The 18,743-nt window shown below is 41.3% G+C and overlaps 1 protein-coding gene across 2 annotated transcripts in view; it reads right to left on the bottom strand.

The window, feature by feature from the left end:
• Positions 1 to 6,955: 6,955 nt before the first annotated feature.
• The window catches only part of MAP6 (microtubule associated protein 6), an 81,631-nt gene continuing 69,843 nt past the window's right edge, over positions 6,956 to 18,743 (bottom strand). The window contains exons 4-5 of one of the 2 annotated variants that reach the window (XM_066588294.1): positions 14,459 to 14,512; positions 6,956 to 7,132 (exon numbers count right to left, since the gene is read on the bottom strand). In XM_066588294.1, coding sequence (XP_066444391.1) covers positions 14,464 to 14,512 — 49 coding nt within the window. In that variant the 3' untranslated portion in view covers positions 6,956 to 7,132; positions 14,459 to 14,463. The remainder of the gene's footprint in view (positions 7,133 to 14,458; positions 14,513 to 18,743) is intronic. The other variant, XM_066588292.1, reaches the window with a different exon arrangement.

The raw sequence follows: 18,743 nt of genomic DNA, 5'->3' as shown, positions 1-18,743 counted from the left end.
CTTTTAAAAAATAAAATACGTTTGGAAAATAAAATTAATTTCTCCATAACTCTTTTATTTTTCCATCTCTTTAGTTGGGGTTCGTGTTTTGCGGAACGTCCTGTAGTTTCTATTGGTACAATTCTGGAGTACATATGACTTCTTGATTGCTTTTTATAAAAAATTTCATGGCGTGATTTTAAAAAGAGCAACTTGGATGTTTATTATTTTTCTTACAGAGTTCACCATGTGGGCTAGATAATGCCTAAATCTAATGCAATAATTTTAAAAGTTCTGAATTTCATAGATTCGGCGATACAAATTATGTTTTTTTTTATTATTTAGAGTTTTTATGGGAAAAGGTTTTTTGAACTGGTAATATCTTTATTTTTTTATACTGTATATTAAAAAGTTTATAAAATTCTTTTTAACTTCTTTTTTTAGTCACTCTAGGGGGCTTGACCTTGCCATTACTTAATCGCTTGTACTTCTGTATTGCAGTATATTGTACATTTATCCTTAAGGGACCTTTCGCCTGGGAAGCACTAGGCCACACGATGCACTGTAAGCCGTGGTGATTCCGAACAGAATCCCAGATTTTAATGCAAAATTAAAAATGGCTTGAAACCTGCCCGCAATTCTGCATCAAATCCGCAGTTAGACTTGCAGATTATGGTGGGGAATTCCACAGCTATGGATTTGGCGGCATCCTGCTACGTAATTCCCTCCTGTGTGAAAGATTCCTAACTGTAATAGGCGGCTATACATGGTAGCCCTGGGAGTCTTTACTGGGCACCAGGCTGCCATGTCAACCCATAGGTCATGGGAATACCAAGGTCAGCATTGAGTGGTGTAACAGGCAAAATCGGGGCTGGCTCCAAACTCAACTGTAGGGTGTTAGCTGTTGAACACAGCCGGCCCCCATCAGGTATCAAGCTTACTCGGCTCCTGTGTCAGCTTCATACACCCTCCATGACTGCATGACATATGATTACATCATGCGGACAGCAAGGGATTAGTCTTTTTTTATCAATAATTTTTATTAAATTTTGAGATTTATAGCAAGCAGGTGTATGCTACGTACAAAATAAGGTGATTACAATGTAATCAACAGTATACGAGATTAGTAAAATGAAGGTTCAATAAATGTTGTTCTGGATGATGAGATTATGTTTGTCTTCATCCAAGAGATCGATGATTCAATAATGACCTGGCCAGGGCCAACCTGCTTAAGGATGAAGAAGAGGGGAAATTGGGATGGGGGGTGGCAGGGGGTCCGGTCTCGTGAGGTCGGTGTCCGGAGAAGGAGTACAGCGCTATGTGATTGTGTTTTTGAATGGTAACTTATACAGTGTTTAGGGGACCACTATTTTGGAAAGGCGGGGTATAATTTATCCATGGGGGACTAATTTTCTGAAAACCTTCGTATCTGTCTCTGACTCTTGATGTTAATTTTTCATTAATTAAATAATACCAATCCATTTTCATCCATGGAAGCCTTCCTCTACGATTGGGCGATGATTTGTTTTGTGGCTAGGAGGAAGAAGGCTATTAGCTGGCCGGGGCGCACTTCAGGCAATAGGGGTTAAATTCGAAGGGAGTTTTGTATTTTTAAGAAAAGAGGACCTAAAGTGTTTTGATTGTAAGTATCGGAATATTTCAGAGGACGGCGGGTTATACCTTCTCTGGACGGTGGGAAACGAGGTAACGCCCTCCTGACAAAGCAAGTGATATATCTTAGTGAGACCGTTGAGGCTTGAGGCGAATCATTGCCTGCAGAGAATAACGGGTTTCGTAGAAATGGCCGGAGGGGTAAATGGGGAGAGATTAGGTTTTCGGAGTATTTAATGGAGTCCCAGACCTTACAGGAGTGTTTTGTAATAGAGTTGGTGATAGTGAGTCCATGTATTGGTGTATTGGTCCACAGAACTAGTAAGTGGGTAGACTTTGGTTGGCTCTAAGGGCAGCTAGAGCGGGCGGAAGGGATTAGTCTTTTACATTTTTTTTAAATTTTTTTTCTTTTCTCTGTATTTTTGTATTTTGTTCTCAGTTTATGATCTGCAAAAAGGGGAGACGACTATCTAAACCCGAAATAAAAGCCCTAATTTCTTGGGCTCTGCTCCCATCTGCATCAAAGGTTCCCTCCGGAGCCTCCGGCGCAGATCCAGCATGCCAAGGCAAACAAAAAGTTCTTGCACGTAGGACATTTTAGTCCTGTAAAATGCTGAACAGTCTGACAGGAACCGAATAGACCTCATTATAGTCTATGGGATCTATTCGGCACCGTTCAGTTCTGTCATAGAATGGAACCACTCGGCCAAGAGGTTCCATTTTCTTGCTCTCATAACGGAGCTGGATAACCGAATCCCCATTGCCGAGGTGAGTCGGCCGCCCACTTATTGCTTGTTCAATGCAATGCAAACTTTTTAGGAAACAAAGACCAAACCTTGACTTGAACAGGCCGGAGTATACCCCCAGTGTGGATGGTGAAACCACAGAAAATAGGTGTTAAGTGATTAATGAGCACACAGATTCACACCTACATGTAGCTGCGGATGTGAACGTGATTGCATTATGGTGAAGAGAGGAGCAATATTACATTCAGGATTTTTTTCTTAAGCCCGCTCTCAGCCGAGTGAAGCAGTTGGAGGTGTTGTGTGCGGTGCGGCGGTGACAGACCGCACATCTAAAAAATTGGACATCGGTGGTTAATTCTGCTGCTCTATAGGAGGGTGATGAGTACTTGAACGTAACGCCGGCAAACTATCAGTATGGGGTGCGTAGCATTTAACCCTCGGCAGCAGTCGCTGGCCGACACAGTCTCACCTAAATACCCGTAGCCCAACCCAATCTGCCCTCTAGGCCCTGCGTCCTACAATAGCGGCGCTTGACGTCAGTTACGCCATAACTTACCTCAAGGTCCTTTCTGCTACGCCACTTCTTCTTAGACTATAACGGTCAGGTGACCTGCTGTGCCATGACATCCCACATATATATCCCCAGACTCATTAGTACCTAAACTCTATATGCAACGTAATACACTAACGAACCAGTAACCCCTCGAACTACTGCAGGCCTGCGAACCCTTCAAACAGTATTTACTGGTGTGTACACCAATTCATGGAGGCGCCACATACTACTTGATGGCGGGAGATACACCTCAACCACAAAAATGCTGTAAAATAGCGCTGTTTGCAGTGATGTCGTGAACGATGAAACTGGACGCTACATGGTGGAACTGGGTTGTCTTCAGAGATGAATCTAGGTTTAGTTTGGGCGCTAATGACGGTCGTGTTCGTGTCTGGAGACATTGTAACTAGAGCCTCCATGCCCGCTAATATTACATCTTGTATCCAAGCTAGAGGCAGTACAACAGGGTACTAGAGCCTCCATGCCACCCGTATCACATTTTGTATCCAAGCTAGAGGCGGTACAACAGGGTACTAGAGCCTCCATGCCTGCCCGTATTACATCTTGTATCCAAGCTAGAGGTGGTAAAACAGGGTACTAGAGCCTCCATGCTCCCTGTATCACATCTTGTATCCAAGCTAGAGGTGGTAAAACAGGTACTAGAGCCTCCATGCCCGTATTACATCTTGTATCCAAGGTAGAGGTGGTAAAACAGGGTACTAGAGCCTCCATGCCCCTGTATCACACCTTGTATTCAAGCTAGAGTCAGTACAACAGGTACTAGAGCCTCCATGCCCGCCAATATTACACCTTGTATCCAAGCTAGAGGTGGTACAACAGGTACTAGAGCCTCCATGCCCACCCATATTACACCTTGTATTAAAGCTAGAGGCGGTACAACAGGATACTAGAGCCTCCATGTCCGCCCATATTACACCTTGTATTCAAGCTAGAGGCGGTACAACAGGATACTAGAGCCTCCATGCCTGCCCATATTACACCTTGTATCCAAGCTAGAGGTGGTACAACAGGTACTAGAGCCTCCATGCCCGCCAATATTACACCTTGTATCCAAGCTAGAGGTGGTACAACAGGTACTAGAGCCTCCATGCCCGCCAATATTACACCTTGTATCCAAGCTAGAGGTGGTACAACAGGTACTAGAGCCTCCATGCCCACCCATATTACACCTTGTATTCAAGCTAGAGGCGGTACAACAGGGTACTAGAGCCTCCATGCCCCCCGTATCACATCTTGTATCCAAGCTAGAGGTGGTACAACAGGGTACTAGAGCCTCCATGACCCTCGTATCACATCTTGTATCCAAGCTAGAGGCGGTACAACAGGGTACTAGAGCCTCTATGCCCCCCGTATCACATCTTGTATCCAAGCTAGAGGTGGTACAACAGGGTACTAGAGCCTCCATGCCTGCCCATATTACACCTTGTATCCAAGCTAGAGGCGGTACAACAGGGTACTAGAGCCTCCATGTCTGCCCGTATCACATCTTGTATCTAAGCTAGAGGTGATACAACAGGTACTAGAGCCTCCATGTCTGCCTGTATCACATCTTGTATCTAAGCTAGAGGTGATACAACAGGGTACTAGAGCCTCCCTACAAGGGGTCGGTTCTGTAGAATAAATGACCCTTTTACTCTGATATTGTAATCACTTATATCAATGTTACACGCAGGGAAAGTTTCTTCCATCCGATAACTTCTAGGGGAGGGATGTCACTGACAGGATATATATATATTCCTTCTTGGAGGGATGGGTATTTTGCAGCGTGTATTTATTTTTCTGTTGCTGTCCTTATGATTGTTTGTGGCTGTTTATAGGAAAATCTGCTGAGCCGCTTCTCAGATTATGTGGCTGAAAGTCCGTGTTTGAAGCAATCGCTGGCTTCAGCAGAGCGGGCTGTTTGTGAGGACCTGGTGGTTTTATCTCTCTGTGTCGGAGGGTGTGAGTTCAGGATGTGGGTTCCTTGTTTACACTTGAAACATAAAAAAATATCTAACTGATAATATGGAGGGATGGGTGCTGATTCTGCGCTGCACGGCCGGCCGGGTCTTAGGGGTCCTCGAAGAACAGGACACAACACTGAAATAAACAGCAGTTCTTTCTTCCCTTTCCTTCACTTGTTGTGTATCTTTCTTGTGTATTTACTTAAGTTGGTTTCACACAGGCGAGAAAATCGGACGATTTTCACCTGATGCGAGAGTCCGTAAAAAAGCAAATTAAGAAACAGTGATTATCTACCTATAGCTCCATTGCTCTCCCAAGGAACAGCAGCTGAAAACAATGTTATCAGCACTCCTGTGGAGAATCACAGCCTGTGGTCCCTGCCATCAGCTGGCCGCCCGAAAGATGGATTTTATGCTGAACTAAAAATCATTGTTCAGCCGAAAAGCAAACGATGTTAGCCTTTACACACGATTATCACTCAAAAGACATCATTTAAACGAATTTTGAGGGATAATTGTGCATAAAGGCTAACATCGTTTGCTTCTCGGCTGAACAAAATCTGTCTAAATGGGGTTCACTCTTCCTTTTTGCTTATCTCTTCCCTTCCCTTTCCTTTCTTTCGTTTTATTTCTCTTCCTTTCATGTTTTGTTTTCCTTTCTTTCCCTTCCCTTTTCTCTCCATTTTCCCCAATTTCTTTCTCTTCCCTTATTCCTTTATTTTCCCTTTCATTCTTTTCTCTCCCTTTCCCTTCGCTTCACCTCTCATTTCCCTTTTCTTTCTCTTTCTGAACATTCCTTTTATCATTTGCTTTCATTTTCTCTCCATTTTTCTATTTTCTTTCCTTTTTCTGTTTTTTCCATTCACATTTCTTTTTATCTTCCCTTTCTACCACTTCTCTCTTTTACAATTTTCTTGTTACATTTTACTTTCCATGAAGTGTTCTAACCTGTTTATATATAAAATGTAATGGATGAATTACCATCTGGGGTATGTTGATGCCGTTACCCCCGGGGCCGCTGTATAGAGACCTAATAATATTGTCAATATTACTTTCCTAAAGCAGCAAAAATGTTGATTTCTCTCCCCTGAACTTTGCAACATAACAGAAACTAATCTTAAAAAGTCTTTGTGCTTTGCACCTCGGGCAGTTCTTGTCACATGTAGCTCTAGTGGGGCCGCTGTACTCTGCAGCATTACAGGCCCCTGTGATCCCACCCTTAGGGATCCTGATGCAGATCCAACCAGCGGCAACATCTGCACAAGCGTATATATTCTCCACTATGGTTATGCCATAAATTATCAGGATGGGAATACCACTTTAACTCATGTTTTCCATGCAGTACGGCAGTTGACAACCTGTTTTGCCTTTCTATACTTCTGGTGGTTTCCATGAAGCCCTCCTCCCCATGATGCCCCCCCCCATGAAGCCCTCCTCCCCATGATGCCCCCCCCATGAAGCCCTCCTTCCCATGATGCCCCCCCCATGAAGCCCTCCTCCCCATGATGCCCCCCCATGAAGCCTTCCTCCCCATTATGCCCCCCCTGAAGCCCTCCTCCCAATGATGCCCCCCCATGAAGCCCTCCTCCCCATGATGCCCCCCCCATGAAGCCTTCCTCCCCATTATGCCCCCCCTGAAGCCCTCCTCCCAATGATGCCCCCCATGAAGCCCTCCCCCCCAAGATGCCCCCCCTCCCCATAAAGCTCTCCTCCCCATGATGCCCCCCCATGAAGCCCTCCTCCCCCCATGAAGCCCTCCTCCCCATGATGCCCCCCCCCATGAAGCCCTCCTCCCCATGATGCCCCCCCCCATGAAGCCCTCCTCCCCATGATGCCCCCCCCATGAAGCCCTCCTCCCCATGATGCCCCCCCATGAAGCCCTCCTCCCCATGATGCCCCCCCATGAAGCCCTCCTCCCCCCATGAAGCCCTCCTCCCCATGATGCCCCCCCATGAAGCCCTCCTCCCCATGATGCCCCCCCCCATGAAGCCCTCCTCCCCATGATGCCCCCCATGTACTTTCCTAATAATCACAGAGGCTCAGAAATTATTGCATAAATATCTTGTTTTTTATTGCTGCATGCTCTTTGGCCAGTGATAGAAAGCAAGTATTGCAATTAGTGGTTACACTGTATATCCCTAGGAATGATATAGTCATCAAATCGGTGGTCCCCGAATGCAGATCAAGAAGACGCTGAACCTGGCATCATCCGGCAGCATCACTCCTGTTCTGCCGATAGTCGCTCCGGATCCGGGTCATTGCTGGGTTTCTGTGGAATCCTGGTGGCACAAAAAATATCTATATGTAGCAGATAATGATTAGTGATTTGTGCTAGCATTCATTTCTTAAAGGGGAAGATTCACTATAATTTAAAGTGCCACTCCGGTGACATTTCATTCGTTATGTAGGTTTCCCCCCTGTATATATATATATACGTTGGCTAATGTAACCTTAGTTATTCCTTTTCTGACACTCCCGGCCTCTTTCTCCTCCGATGGTCATGTGATCTCAGTTCTGCCCCGCTCAGATCTACGTGGCATTCTGTGTTCAGCTTCAAGTCAGTCTTTCAGTTTGTGCGATACTATTACATAAATGTATCAGTGAAACTGCCTACAGCGGGACACAGGCACTCCTATAACAATTACTGATGATGACCATACAGCTCCTGTCACACGGATATAATAAAGGAGATCACAGCTCATCCTTCTGGCTGTATACTTGTGGTCTGCATCTTATTTAGGTGAATATAGAAGGTTATGATAATTAAACTGTCCCCAGAGCAAGCAGAAATGGTACAGCCTCTAGCTAATGCTTTGTTGATGCATCATGGGATAGATGGGAGAAGAAAGGGGACTCTACTGCAAGTGGGTCGCTGCAATAGATAGAGACTGTGACAAGCAAACAAGTGAGAGGTGTAGGGATGGAAAAATGTGTTTTCACCAGAATGGTCCTTGAAAGGTAATCAGTCACCAGAATATGTTCATATGTGTCATATTAGGAGTGAACTGGTTGGTAAAATTGAATGCAATCAATGGCCTCCTGAAATACTGAGCAGAGGACCAGGAGACTAGAGATCACATGACACATAGGCTCCTCCCCTCTATGATGCCATTCAGCAGGGCCAATAGATTTTTATAGAGCATCGCCATTATTAATTCAATATGTTCAAGTTAATAGCTTTAGTGGATTGCAAATCAGAATGGATGAGTGGACATACTAAAGATGATTGGCACAGGGGCCCTTTACGTAAGAAGGGGCCACTGCAGCCTTAAATAAGCATCTGCACCAGAATTGTGGCATTAAAGACTTTCTGAGCATTTACGCTGGCGCCTGCCACTTTTCTAAAAAGTCAGTGAAGCTCCATGTAAGAGTTAATTTGCACTTCCGTTTGTGAGGTTTCATTTAGGGATTCTGTTTCATATTGATTAATACAGCCCCTAAATGAGACCTATTAGATAATATGATACACTATTTGCCTTTTTGGTACCGCTGCCACTCCCCCTCCCCCCACCCTCCCTCTGCTGCCTTACCTACAGAGCCCCTGTGCAGATATAGAAAAAGCAGATCTAGTAATATCATCCTCATGATTGATGATACAGCATACAAGCATACAGGTCAGTGGTCTCCACCCTGCGGTACTCCAGCTGTCACTGAATGATAGGAGCTGTAACTTTACAACAGCCGGGAATCAACAGTCAGAGAACTAACAGAGATGAAGAAGAAAACTGAGACAGAGAATAGAAGAATTACTGGAAAGTTTCAGTTTTCATCAAAATTATGAAATGAAAATCGTGGTATGAAACTATCACAGAAGGTGAAACATCACACATCACACCTCACTGCAAGACACGTAATCATCCAGAGGTGTGATAATGATAGCGGCAGTGACAGATGACGGTGATGACAAGGTTACAATGGAGTCGGACATCCTAAACAATAAAACCTCATTCACACAAGCGTTTTTAGCCGCAATACTGAAATGTTGTCCGAAAATTGTGACCATGTGAAGCATTGTATAACAAGGCACTAACTCACACGGCTGATTTTTGGGTGTGTGAAGAAATTGCACCGTCAAAACCATTTTCGGTCGCAGATTCTTCACGCTGCGTGTATAGCTAGGTCTTGACCTATCTTTTGGTGAAAAACACAGGAGGCTCCCATAGAGTTTACCTGCGGCCGATGCTCATGAGAGAAAAAAGCTGACTATATTTAAGCATTAGAAGTCCTTCCGAAGATGTCTGCCGATCGACTCGACTCTTTGCTGCAGCGTGTTTTTCACACGATACACCCGTGTAAATGAACGAGAAAACGAATTAATCTTGGGCCTCGTTCACAGCTATTTTTCATTGATGAGATTTTTTGGCTGCGATCCCGCTGGCGTAAAGTTGCATTGCCCATGTGAAGGAAGTCAAAACTTGAGATGGAGTTACAATTCAACCCACTCAAGTGCTGCTCCAAAATAACTATATATCCAAGGTCTACTTTTATGTTTCAAACGATGAAAGACAATACAATTGCCACTATGCAGAATCAATGAAAAGCAATGAAGCTGCAAGAATACTGCACTCCATGTGCAGAAACATAAATACTATAATACTACTCCCTATGTACAAGAATATAATTACTATAATACTGCTCCCTATGTACAAGAATATAACTACTATAATACTGCTCCCTATGTACAACAATATAATTACTAGAATATTGCGCCCTATGTACAAGAATATAACTACTATAATACTGCCCCCTATGTACAAGAATACAACTACTATAATACTGCCCCTATGTACAAGAATATAACTACTATAATACTACTCCCTATGTACAAGAATATAATTACTATAATACTGCTCCCTATGTACAACAATATAATTACTAGAATATTGCGCCCTATGTACAAGAATATAACTACTATAATACTGCCCCCTATGTACAAGAATACAACTACTATAATAGTGCCCCCATATGTACAAGAATATAACTACTATAATACTGCCCCCTATGTACAAGAATACACCTACTATAATACTGCTCCTATGTACAAGAATATAACTACTATAATACTGCCCCCTATGTACAAGAATATAACTACTATAATACTGCCCCCCTATGTACAAGAATATAACTACTATAATACTGTCCCCTATGTACAAGAATATAACTACTATAATACTGCTCCTATGTACAAGAATATAACTACTATAATACTGCCCCCTATGTACAAGACTATAACTACTATAATACTGCCTCTTATGTACAAGAATATAACTACTATAATACTACCTCCTATGTGCAAGAATATAACTACTATAATTCTGCCCGCTATGTACAAGAATATAACTACTATAATACTGCCTCTTATGTACGAGAATATAACTACTGTAATACTGCTCCTATGTACAAGAATATAACTACTATAATACTGCCCCTATGTACAAGAATATAACTACTATAATACTGCTCCTATGTACAAGAATATAACTACTATAATACTGCCCCCTATGTACAAGAATATAACTACTATAATACCGCCCCCTATGTACAAGAATATAACTACTATAATACTGCTCCCTATGTACAAGAATATAACTACTATAATACTGCCCCCTATGTACAAGAATATAACTACTATAATACTGCCCCCTATGTACAAGAATTTAACTACTATAATACCGCCCCCTATGTACAAGAATATAACTACTATAATACTGCTCCCTATGTACAAGAATATAACTACTATAATACTGCCCCCTATGTACAAGAATATAACTACTATAATACTGCTCCTATGTACAAGAATATAACTACTATAATACTGCCCCCTTTGTATAAGAATATAACCACTATAATACTGCCTCCTATGTACAAGAATATAACTACTATAATACTGCCCCCTTTGTATAAGAATATAACCACTATAATACTGCCTCCTATGTACAAGAATATAACTACTATAATACTGCCCCCTTTGTATAAGAATATAACTACTATAATAGTGCCCCTATATACAAGAATACAACTACTATAATAGTGCCCCCATATGTACAAGAATATAACTACTATAATACTGCCCCCTATGTACAAGAATATAACTACTATAATACTGCTCCTATGTACAAGAATATAACTACTATAATACCGCCCCCTATGTACAAGAATATAACTACTATAATACTGCTCCCTATGTACAAGAATATAACTACTATAATACTGCTCCCTATGTACAAGAATATAACTACTATAATACTGCCCCCTATGTACAAGAATATAACTACTATAATACTGCCCCCTATGTACAAGAATATAACTACTATAATACTGCTCCTATGTACAAGAATATAACTACTATAATACTGCCCCCTATGTACAAGAATATAACTACTGTAATACTGCACGCTATGTACAAGAATATAACTACTATAATACTGCCTCCTATGTACAAGAATATAACTACTATAATACTGCTCCCTATGTACAAGAATATAACTACTATAAGGACTGCTGCAGATTGGTGTGTTGGGTCCCGCTTCGAGAATTCTCAGACCACCGCGGCTCTGCCATCCCCTTCGCTCTGCTATGTCCCGGCTGCACTACACATGAGCTGAGCGGTATCGGCGCATCAGCAGTGACGTCTTTGGCCACAGTACTCATCTGGTCCTGTGGCTTCGGCTCTGTGAAGTGTCGGCTGCCGGGTAGCCGGCGCATGCGCAGACCGGAGCCGGCGGCCGGGGGGGTGACATAAATGGGACATGCCGTGATTTGTTTGCAGCGTGAGTTTTCACGTGGTGCAAATACGTCTGTCTGCATAGGACTGCATTATCTAATTCCATCCTATGGCAGCGGGCACGGGTGCAAATTCTATGTTAAATCCCGCTGCGGAATTTCCACCCGTGTGCAGGCCTAATGCTGCCCCCTACGTACAGGAATATACCTTCTAGGAATCTGTATCCCCGCTCCCTCCGCTGCACGCATCACACTGGCTGCAGATAGTGGAGCAGGGAGTTGTGCTTTCGCTGCTTTATATGCATAGAGGGTTTTTCAGCTGTGACCCAGTTTCTCTCAGACTCCCGCTGTTCTCCTGGTGTGACCCCGAGTCGGCGAATCAGGAGGCTGCAGTCATTGGGATCTGGCTATATGAGTGATCACGCAGGCTGGAGGGGGAGGGGGGGTGACCCTGACTTTGGGCTTCAGAGCCTTTACTTCCTCTCCATGCTGACATTCATTTCCCAAAGTTTAGGCTTCTAAAAGAAATTAGCCTTTTAATAATTACAGAAGTTTGCAATAAAATAGAAGCTCCACGGGGAAGCCTCTTTTTTTTAAGTGGGTGTGGTTTACCAGAGTAGGCGTGGTTACCCAGTGCAACCCTACAGTTTAACCCCTTGGTGATCAGTGTATTTTGTGCCTTAGGGACCAAGCGATTTTCATTGTTGCATTGCGGGAGCCATAACTCATTTCCAGCCGTGAGGCTTGTATATTGTATATTGTAACGGCCGCACTCTGGGGTACAAATCATTTGTTGGGGAGCTTTTATTACATTTTGGGGGGGAAGATGGAAAAAACATTCAGAAATCCCACCATAGTTTTTGGATTTACAGCGCTCACCATTCGGTATAAATAACACGACTTTCTCATCTGATCGGCGCAGTTGCTGCGATGCCAGGGTCATGCAGATTTTCTTACCTACTGCCACAATAACAACACGTTTTTTTAAGAAAAAAAGATTGTCTGTTCATCGCCGCATTCTAAGGCCTCGGTCAGATGACCGTTTTTGGCCGCGATTTGCGGATGCGCATGCGATCTGCGCATATATAGAACCATTGCTTCATAATGGTATCGGTCACATGGCCGCTTTTTATGCGGATGTCCGATAAATTATAGGACACAAGGAATCGTAGATCGCGCCTATCTGCGTTCTGCGATTCCTTGTGTTCTATATATGCTCTCAATGGGGCCGGCGGCAGCAGCGCCGACCCCATAGAGAACATATACTATAAAGATCGTTCTCCTCTGCCACAGCTGTAACAGCTGTGGTAGAGAAGAACGATGTTCGCCCATTGAATTCAATGGAGCCGATTGCCGGCTCCATTGAAAGCAATGGGCTGCCGGCGAGCGTGGGATGAATTTTCGGGAAGGGCTTAAAAATATAAGCCCTTCCCTGAAAATCATCCTAAAATGTGTAAAAATTAAAAAAAATGTATACTCACCTTTTCCCTGCAGCCGGAGTTCAGGGTTTATTTTGACGACCGTATTTCGGCTGGGTTTTCACGCCCGGCCGATATACGCTGCCGTTCTCTGCAGGGGAAGGAGGCGGGCCAGGCAGGGAGCAGTGCACTGAGCTCCCGCCCCCTCTCCACCCCTTGCCACTGTTTGCAATGGGAGGGACGGGGTGGGGTGGAGCTAAGTCCCGCCCCTTCCATTGCAAAAGTGGCGAGGGATGAAGAGAGCGTGGAGAGGGGGCGGGAGCTCAGTGCACCGCTTTGGGCCCGCCTCCTCCCCCTGCAAAGAGAGAAAGTGAATATCAGCGTGAAAACCCGTCCGATGTACACATGTCGGAGTAAGCCCTAAGACCTAGAACAATTGTTACTCTTCTGGTAGCAGAGTTCTGTTCGGTCTTGGTTTTTTGCAGGATGAGTCATAGTTTTTATTGGTACCTTTTTAAGGTACATGTCATTTTATTTTTATTACATTTTTTTACAGGCAAACAAACGAAAAATTGCAATTCTGGCATTAGTTTCTAAAATTATTTTTACAGTGCTCACCATGCGAAATGATTTACAACACTTTTTATTGTCTGGGTCCTTACTAATGCGGTAATATAAATAATATATAAAAGTAGCTGCCTTTTATGTGTATTTTATTCATTCAAAATGCTTTTCTTTGTGGGGAAAAAAATTTTTAAATGGATTTTTTTCTTTCAATTGAATTTTATTGAACTTTTTTGACACTATTTTTCATCCCTGAGCGGACTGGAATATGCATTTTTTTTGGTTAGCATACTGCATTACCTATGTAGTGCAGTCTACTAAAAAACTTACATTAGCCTAATAGACTGTGACAGAGGCGGGGTCTAATAGGCTGAATCACATGGCAGACATGGAGCTCTTCGTCAGGTTTCGGCTGCCATGGGTACCTTGTAATTGCACTGAGGGTTGCCGATGGATGACATAAAGAGCCGCCTTCCACTTTCATTTGCTTACATGCTGCAGTTCCTGGCTGTTAGAGCAGCACCCTGGTTAATGGGCAGCACCCATTTTTTGGTATTTATATATGTGTGTCTGTCAGAAATGGCACAGATTACAGTGGGGGTGGATCAGCTTTAAACTACATTTGGGCAGGCTGAGCATCGGGCATAAACGATGGACGATCAGTTGATCGCTCATTGTAAATAGCTGCTGTTCAGTACTGAACGGCCGCTATAGTATATCATTGGAGAGGGGCAGGGGAGTGTGAGGAGAGAACGAACTATACTGACTCCCTGGCAGCAGCATGAGTGCTAGTATGTGCAGGGACAAGTGTCGGCAACCTCCCGTCTAAATGGGCTTTTAGTGTGTAAAACCAACATAATTCAATTAGTCATCCTGTAATATACTGTAGATTACTCTTACCTGACTTATTCTTTCGCCATTGGCTGAGCTTCTACGAGGAGAGCAGTTACCGCCCTGCTAGTGCAGAAAAATGTTATGTAGTGAATGATAAAACGAGCATGAAAATGTAACAGAACATCACATGTAATGTAATACATGAAGAGTAATCAGGAGAGTCAACATGATCAGTGCAAATCACCTGCTGCAACATCAAGGAGCATGTATAATAGTAGATATAATGATAATTAGAGATGAGCGAACGTACTCGTTACGAGTACTTACGCACCCGAGTACCGCCATTTTCGAGTACTTCAGTACTCGGGTGAAAAGATTCGGGGGGGCGCCGTCGCGGCACGGGGGGTAGCAGTGGGGAGTGGGGGGGAGAGGGAGAGAGAGAGGGCTCCCCCCTGTTCCCCGCTGCTACCCCCCGCACCGCCACGCCTCACCCCGCCCCCCGACGCCCCCCGAATCTTTGCGCGCGAGTACTGAAGTACTCGAAAATGGCGGTACTCGGGTGCGTAAGTACTCGAAACGAGTACGTTTGCTCATCTCTAATGATAATCTTTATTTGTATAGCACCAACTTATTCTGCAGCGGTTCTATTCTTCTACATAGGGGGCAGTATTATAGTAGTTATATCCTTGTACATAGGGGGCAGTATTATAGTAGTTATATTCTTGTACATAGGGGGCAGTATTATAGTAGTTATATTCTTGTACATAGGGGGCAGTATTATAGTAGTTATAGTCTTGTACATAGGAGGCAGTATTATAGTAGTTATATTCTTGTACATAGGGGGCAGTATTAGAGTAGATATATTCTTGTACATAGGGGCAGTATTATAGTAGTTATATTCTTGTACATAGGGGCAGTATTATAGTAGTTATATTCTTGTACATAGGGGGCAGTATTATAGTAGTTATATTCTTGTACATACGGAGCAGTATAATAGTAATTATATTCTTGTACATAGGGGGCAGTATTATAGTAGTTATATTCTTGTACATAGGGGGAAGCATTATAGTAGTTATATTCTTGTGCATAGGAGGCAGTATTATAGTAGGTATGTTCTTGTACATAGGGGGCAGTATTATAGTAGTTATATGCTTGTACATAGGGGCAGTATTATAGTAGTTATATTATTGTACATAGGGGCAGTAGTATAGTAGTTATATTCTTGTACATAGGGGGCAGTATTATAGTAGTTATATTCTTGTACATAGGGAGCAGTATTATAGTAGTTATATTCTTGTACATAGAAGCAGTATTATAGTAGTTATATTCTTGTACATAGTAGGCAGTATTATAGTAGTTATATTCTTGTACATAGGGGGCAGTATTATAGTAGTTATATTCTTGTACATAGGAGGCAGTATTATAGTAGTTATATTCTTGTACATAGGAGGCAGTATTATAGTAGTTATATTCTTGTACATAGGGGGCAGTATTATAGTTGTTATATTATTGTACATAGGGGCAGTATTATAGTAGTTATATTCTTGTACATAGGGGGCAATATTATACTGGTTATATTCTTCTACATAGGAACAGTATTATAGTAGTTATATTCTTGTACATAGGAGCAGTATTATAGTAGTTATATTCTTGTACATAGGAGCAGTATTATAGTAGTTATATTCTTGTACATAGGGGGCAGTATTATAGTAGTTATATTCTTGTACATAGGAAACAGTATTATATTAGTTAGATTCTTGTACATAGGAGACAGTATTATAGTAGTTATATTCTTGTACATAGGGAGCAGTATTATAGTAGTTATATTCTTGTACATAGGAGGCAGTATTATAGTAGTTATATTCTTGTACATAGGGAGCAGTATTATAGTAGTTATATTCTTGTACATAGGAGGCAGTATTATAGTAGTTATATTCTTGTACATAGGGGGCAGTATTATAGTAGTTATATTCTTGTACATAGGGGCAGTAATATAGTAGTTATATTCTTGTATATAGGAGCAGTATTAAAGTAGTTATATTCTTGTACATAGGGGCAGTATTATAGTAGTTATATTCTTGTACAAAGGAGGCAGTATTATAGTAGTTATATTCTTGTACATAGGGGCAGTATTATAGTAGTTATGGTCTTGTACATAGGGGGCAGTATTATAGTAGTTATATCCTTATACATAGGAGTAGTATTACAGTAGTTACATTCTTGTACAAAGGGGGCAGTATTATAGTAGTTATTTTCTTGTACATAGGGGGCAGTATTACAGTAGTTATATTCTTGTGAATAGCAGGCAGTATTATAGTAGTTATATTCTTGTACATAGGGGGCAGTATTATAGTAGTTATATGCTTGTACATAGGGGCAGTATTATAGTAGTTATATTATTGTACATAGGGGCAGTAGTATAGCAGTTATATTCTTGTACATAGGAGCAGTATTATAGTAGTTATATTCTTGTACATAGGGGCAATATTATAGGAGTTATATTCTTGTACATAGGGGGCAGTATTATAGTAGTTATATTCTTGTACATAGGGGGCAGCATTATAGTAGTTATATTCTTGTACATAGGGGGCAGTATTATAGTAGTTATATTCTTGTGCATAGGAGGAAGTATTATAGTAGTTATATTCTTGTACATAGGGGGCAGTATTATAGTAGTTATATGCTTGTACATAGGGGCAGTATTATAGTAGTTATATTATTGTACATAGGGGACAGTATTATAGTAGTTATATTCTTGTACATAGGGGACAGTATTATAGTAGTTATATTCTTGCACGTAGGGGGCAGTATTATAGTATTTATGTTCTTGTACATAGGGAGCAGTATTATAGTAGTTATATTATTGTGCATAGGAGGCAGTATTATAGTAGTTTTAGACTTGTACGTAGGGGGCAGTATTATAGTAGTTATATTCTTGTACATAGGAAACAGTATAATATTAGTTATATTCTTGTACATAGGAGCAGTATTATAGTAGTTATATTCTTGTACATAGCGGGCAGTATTATAGTAGTTATATTCTTGTACATAGGGGGCAGTATTATAGTAGTTATATTCTTGTACATAGGGAGCAGTATTATAGTAGTTATAGTCTTGTACATAGGGGCAGTATTATAGTAGTTATATTCTTGTATATAGGAGCAGTATTATAGTAGTTATATTCTTGTACATAGAAGCAGTATTATAGTAGATATATTCTTGCACATAGGGGCAGTATTATAGTAGTTATAGTCTTGTACATAGGGGGCAGTATTATAATAGTTATATCCTTATACATAGGAATAGTATTACAGTAGTTACATTCTTGTACAAAGGGGGCAGTATTATAGTAGTTATTTTCTTGTACATAGGGGGCAGTATTATAGTAGTTATATCCTTATACATAGGAGTAGTATTATAGTAGTTACATTCTTGTACATAGGGGGCTGTATTATAATAGTTGTATTCTTGTACATAGGGAGCAGTATTATAGTAGTTATATTCTTGTACAAAGGGGGCAGTATTATAGTAGTTATATTCTTCTACAAAGGGGGCAGTATTATAGTAGTTATATTCTTGCACATAGCAGGCAGTATTATAGTAGTTATTTCCTTGTACATAGGGGGCAGTATTATAATAGTTATATCCGTATACGTAGGAGTAGTATTAAAGTGGTCAATATTCTGTATATAGTAGCAGAATTGTAGCAGTTATATTCTTGTACATAGGAGGCAGTATTATAGTAGTTATATTCTTGTACATAGGGGGCAGTATTATAGTAGTTATATTCTTCTACATAGGAGGCAGTATTATTGTAGTTATATTCTTGTACATATGGGGAAGTGTTATAGTAGTTATATTCTTGTACATAGGGGCAGTATTATAGCATTTATATTCTTCTACATAGGGAGCAGTATTATAGTAATTTGATTCTTGAACATAGATGGCAATATTATGATAGTTATATTCTTGTACATAGGAGCAGTATCATGGTAGTAATATGCTTTTATATAGGGAGCAGTATTATAGTAGTAATATTCTTGTACATAGGAGCAGTATCATGGTAGTAATATGCTTTTATATAGGGGGCAGTATTATAGTAGTAATAGTCTTGTACACAGAATGCAGTATCATAGTAGTTATATTCTTGTACATAGGGGGAGTATTATAGTAATTATATTCTTGTACATAGGAGGCAGTATTATAGTAATTATATTTTACATATGGGGCAGTGTTATAGTAGTTATATTATTGTACATAGGAGGCAGTATTATAGTAGTTATATTCTTGTACATAGAGGGCAGTATTATAGTAGTTATATTCTTGTACATAGGAGGCAGTATTATAGTAG

Source organism: Eleutherodactylus coqui, chromosome 1 (assembly GCF_035609145.1).
Source record: "Eleutherodactylus coqui strain aEleCoq1 chromosome 1, aEleCoq1.hap1, whole genome shotgun sequence".
NCBI classification, from domain to species: Eukaryota; Metazoa; Chordata; class Amphibia; order Anura; family Eleutherodactylidae; genus Eleutherodactylus; species Eleutherodactylus coqui.
The sequence above is the reverse complement of the archived record's forward strand: the minus strand, read 5'-3'. Positions and strand labels throughout refer to the sequence as shown.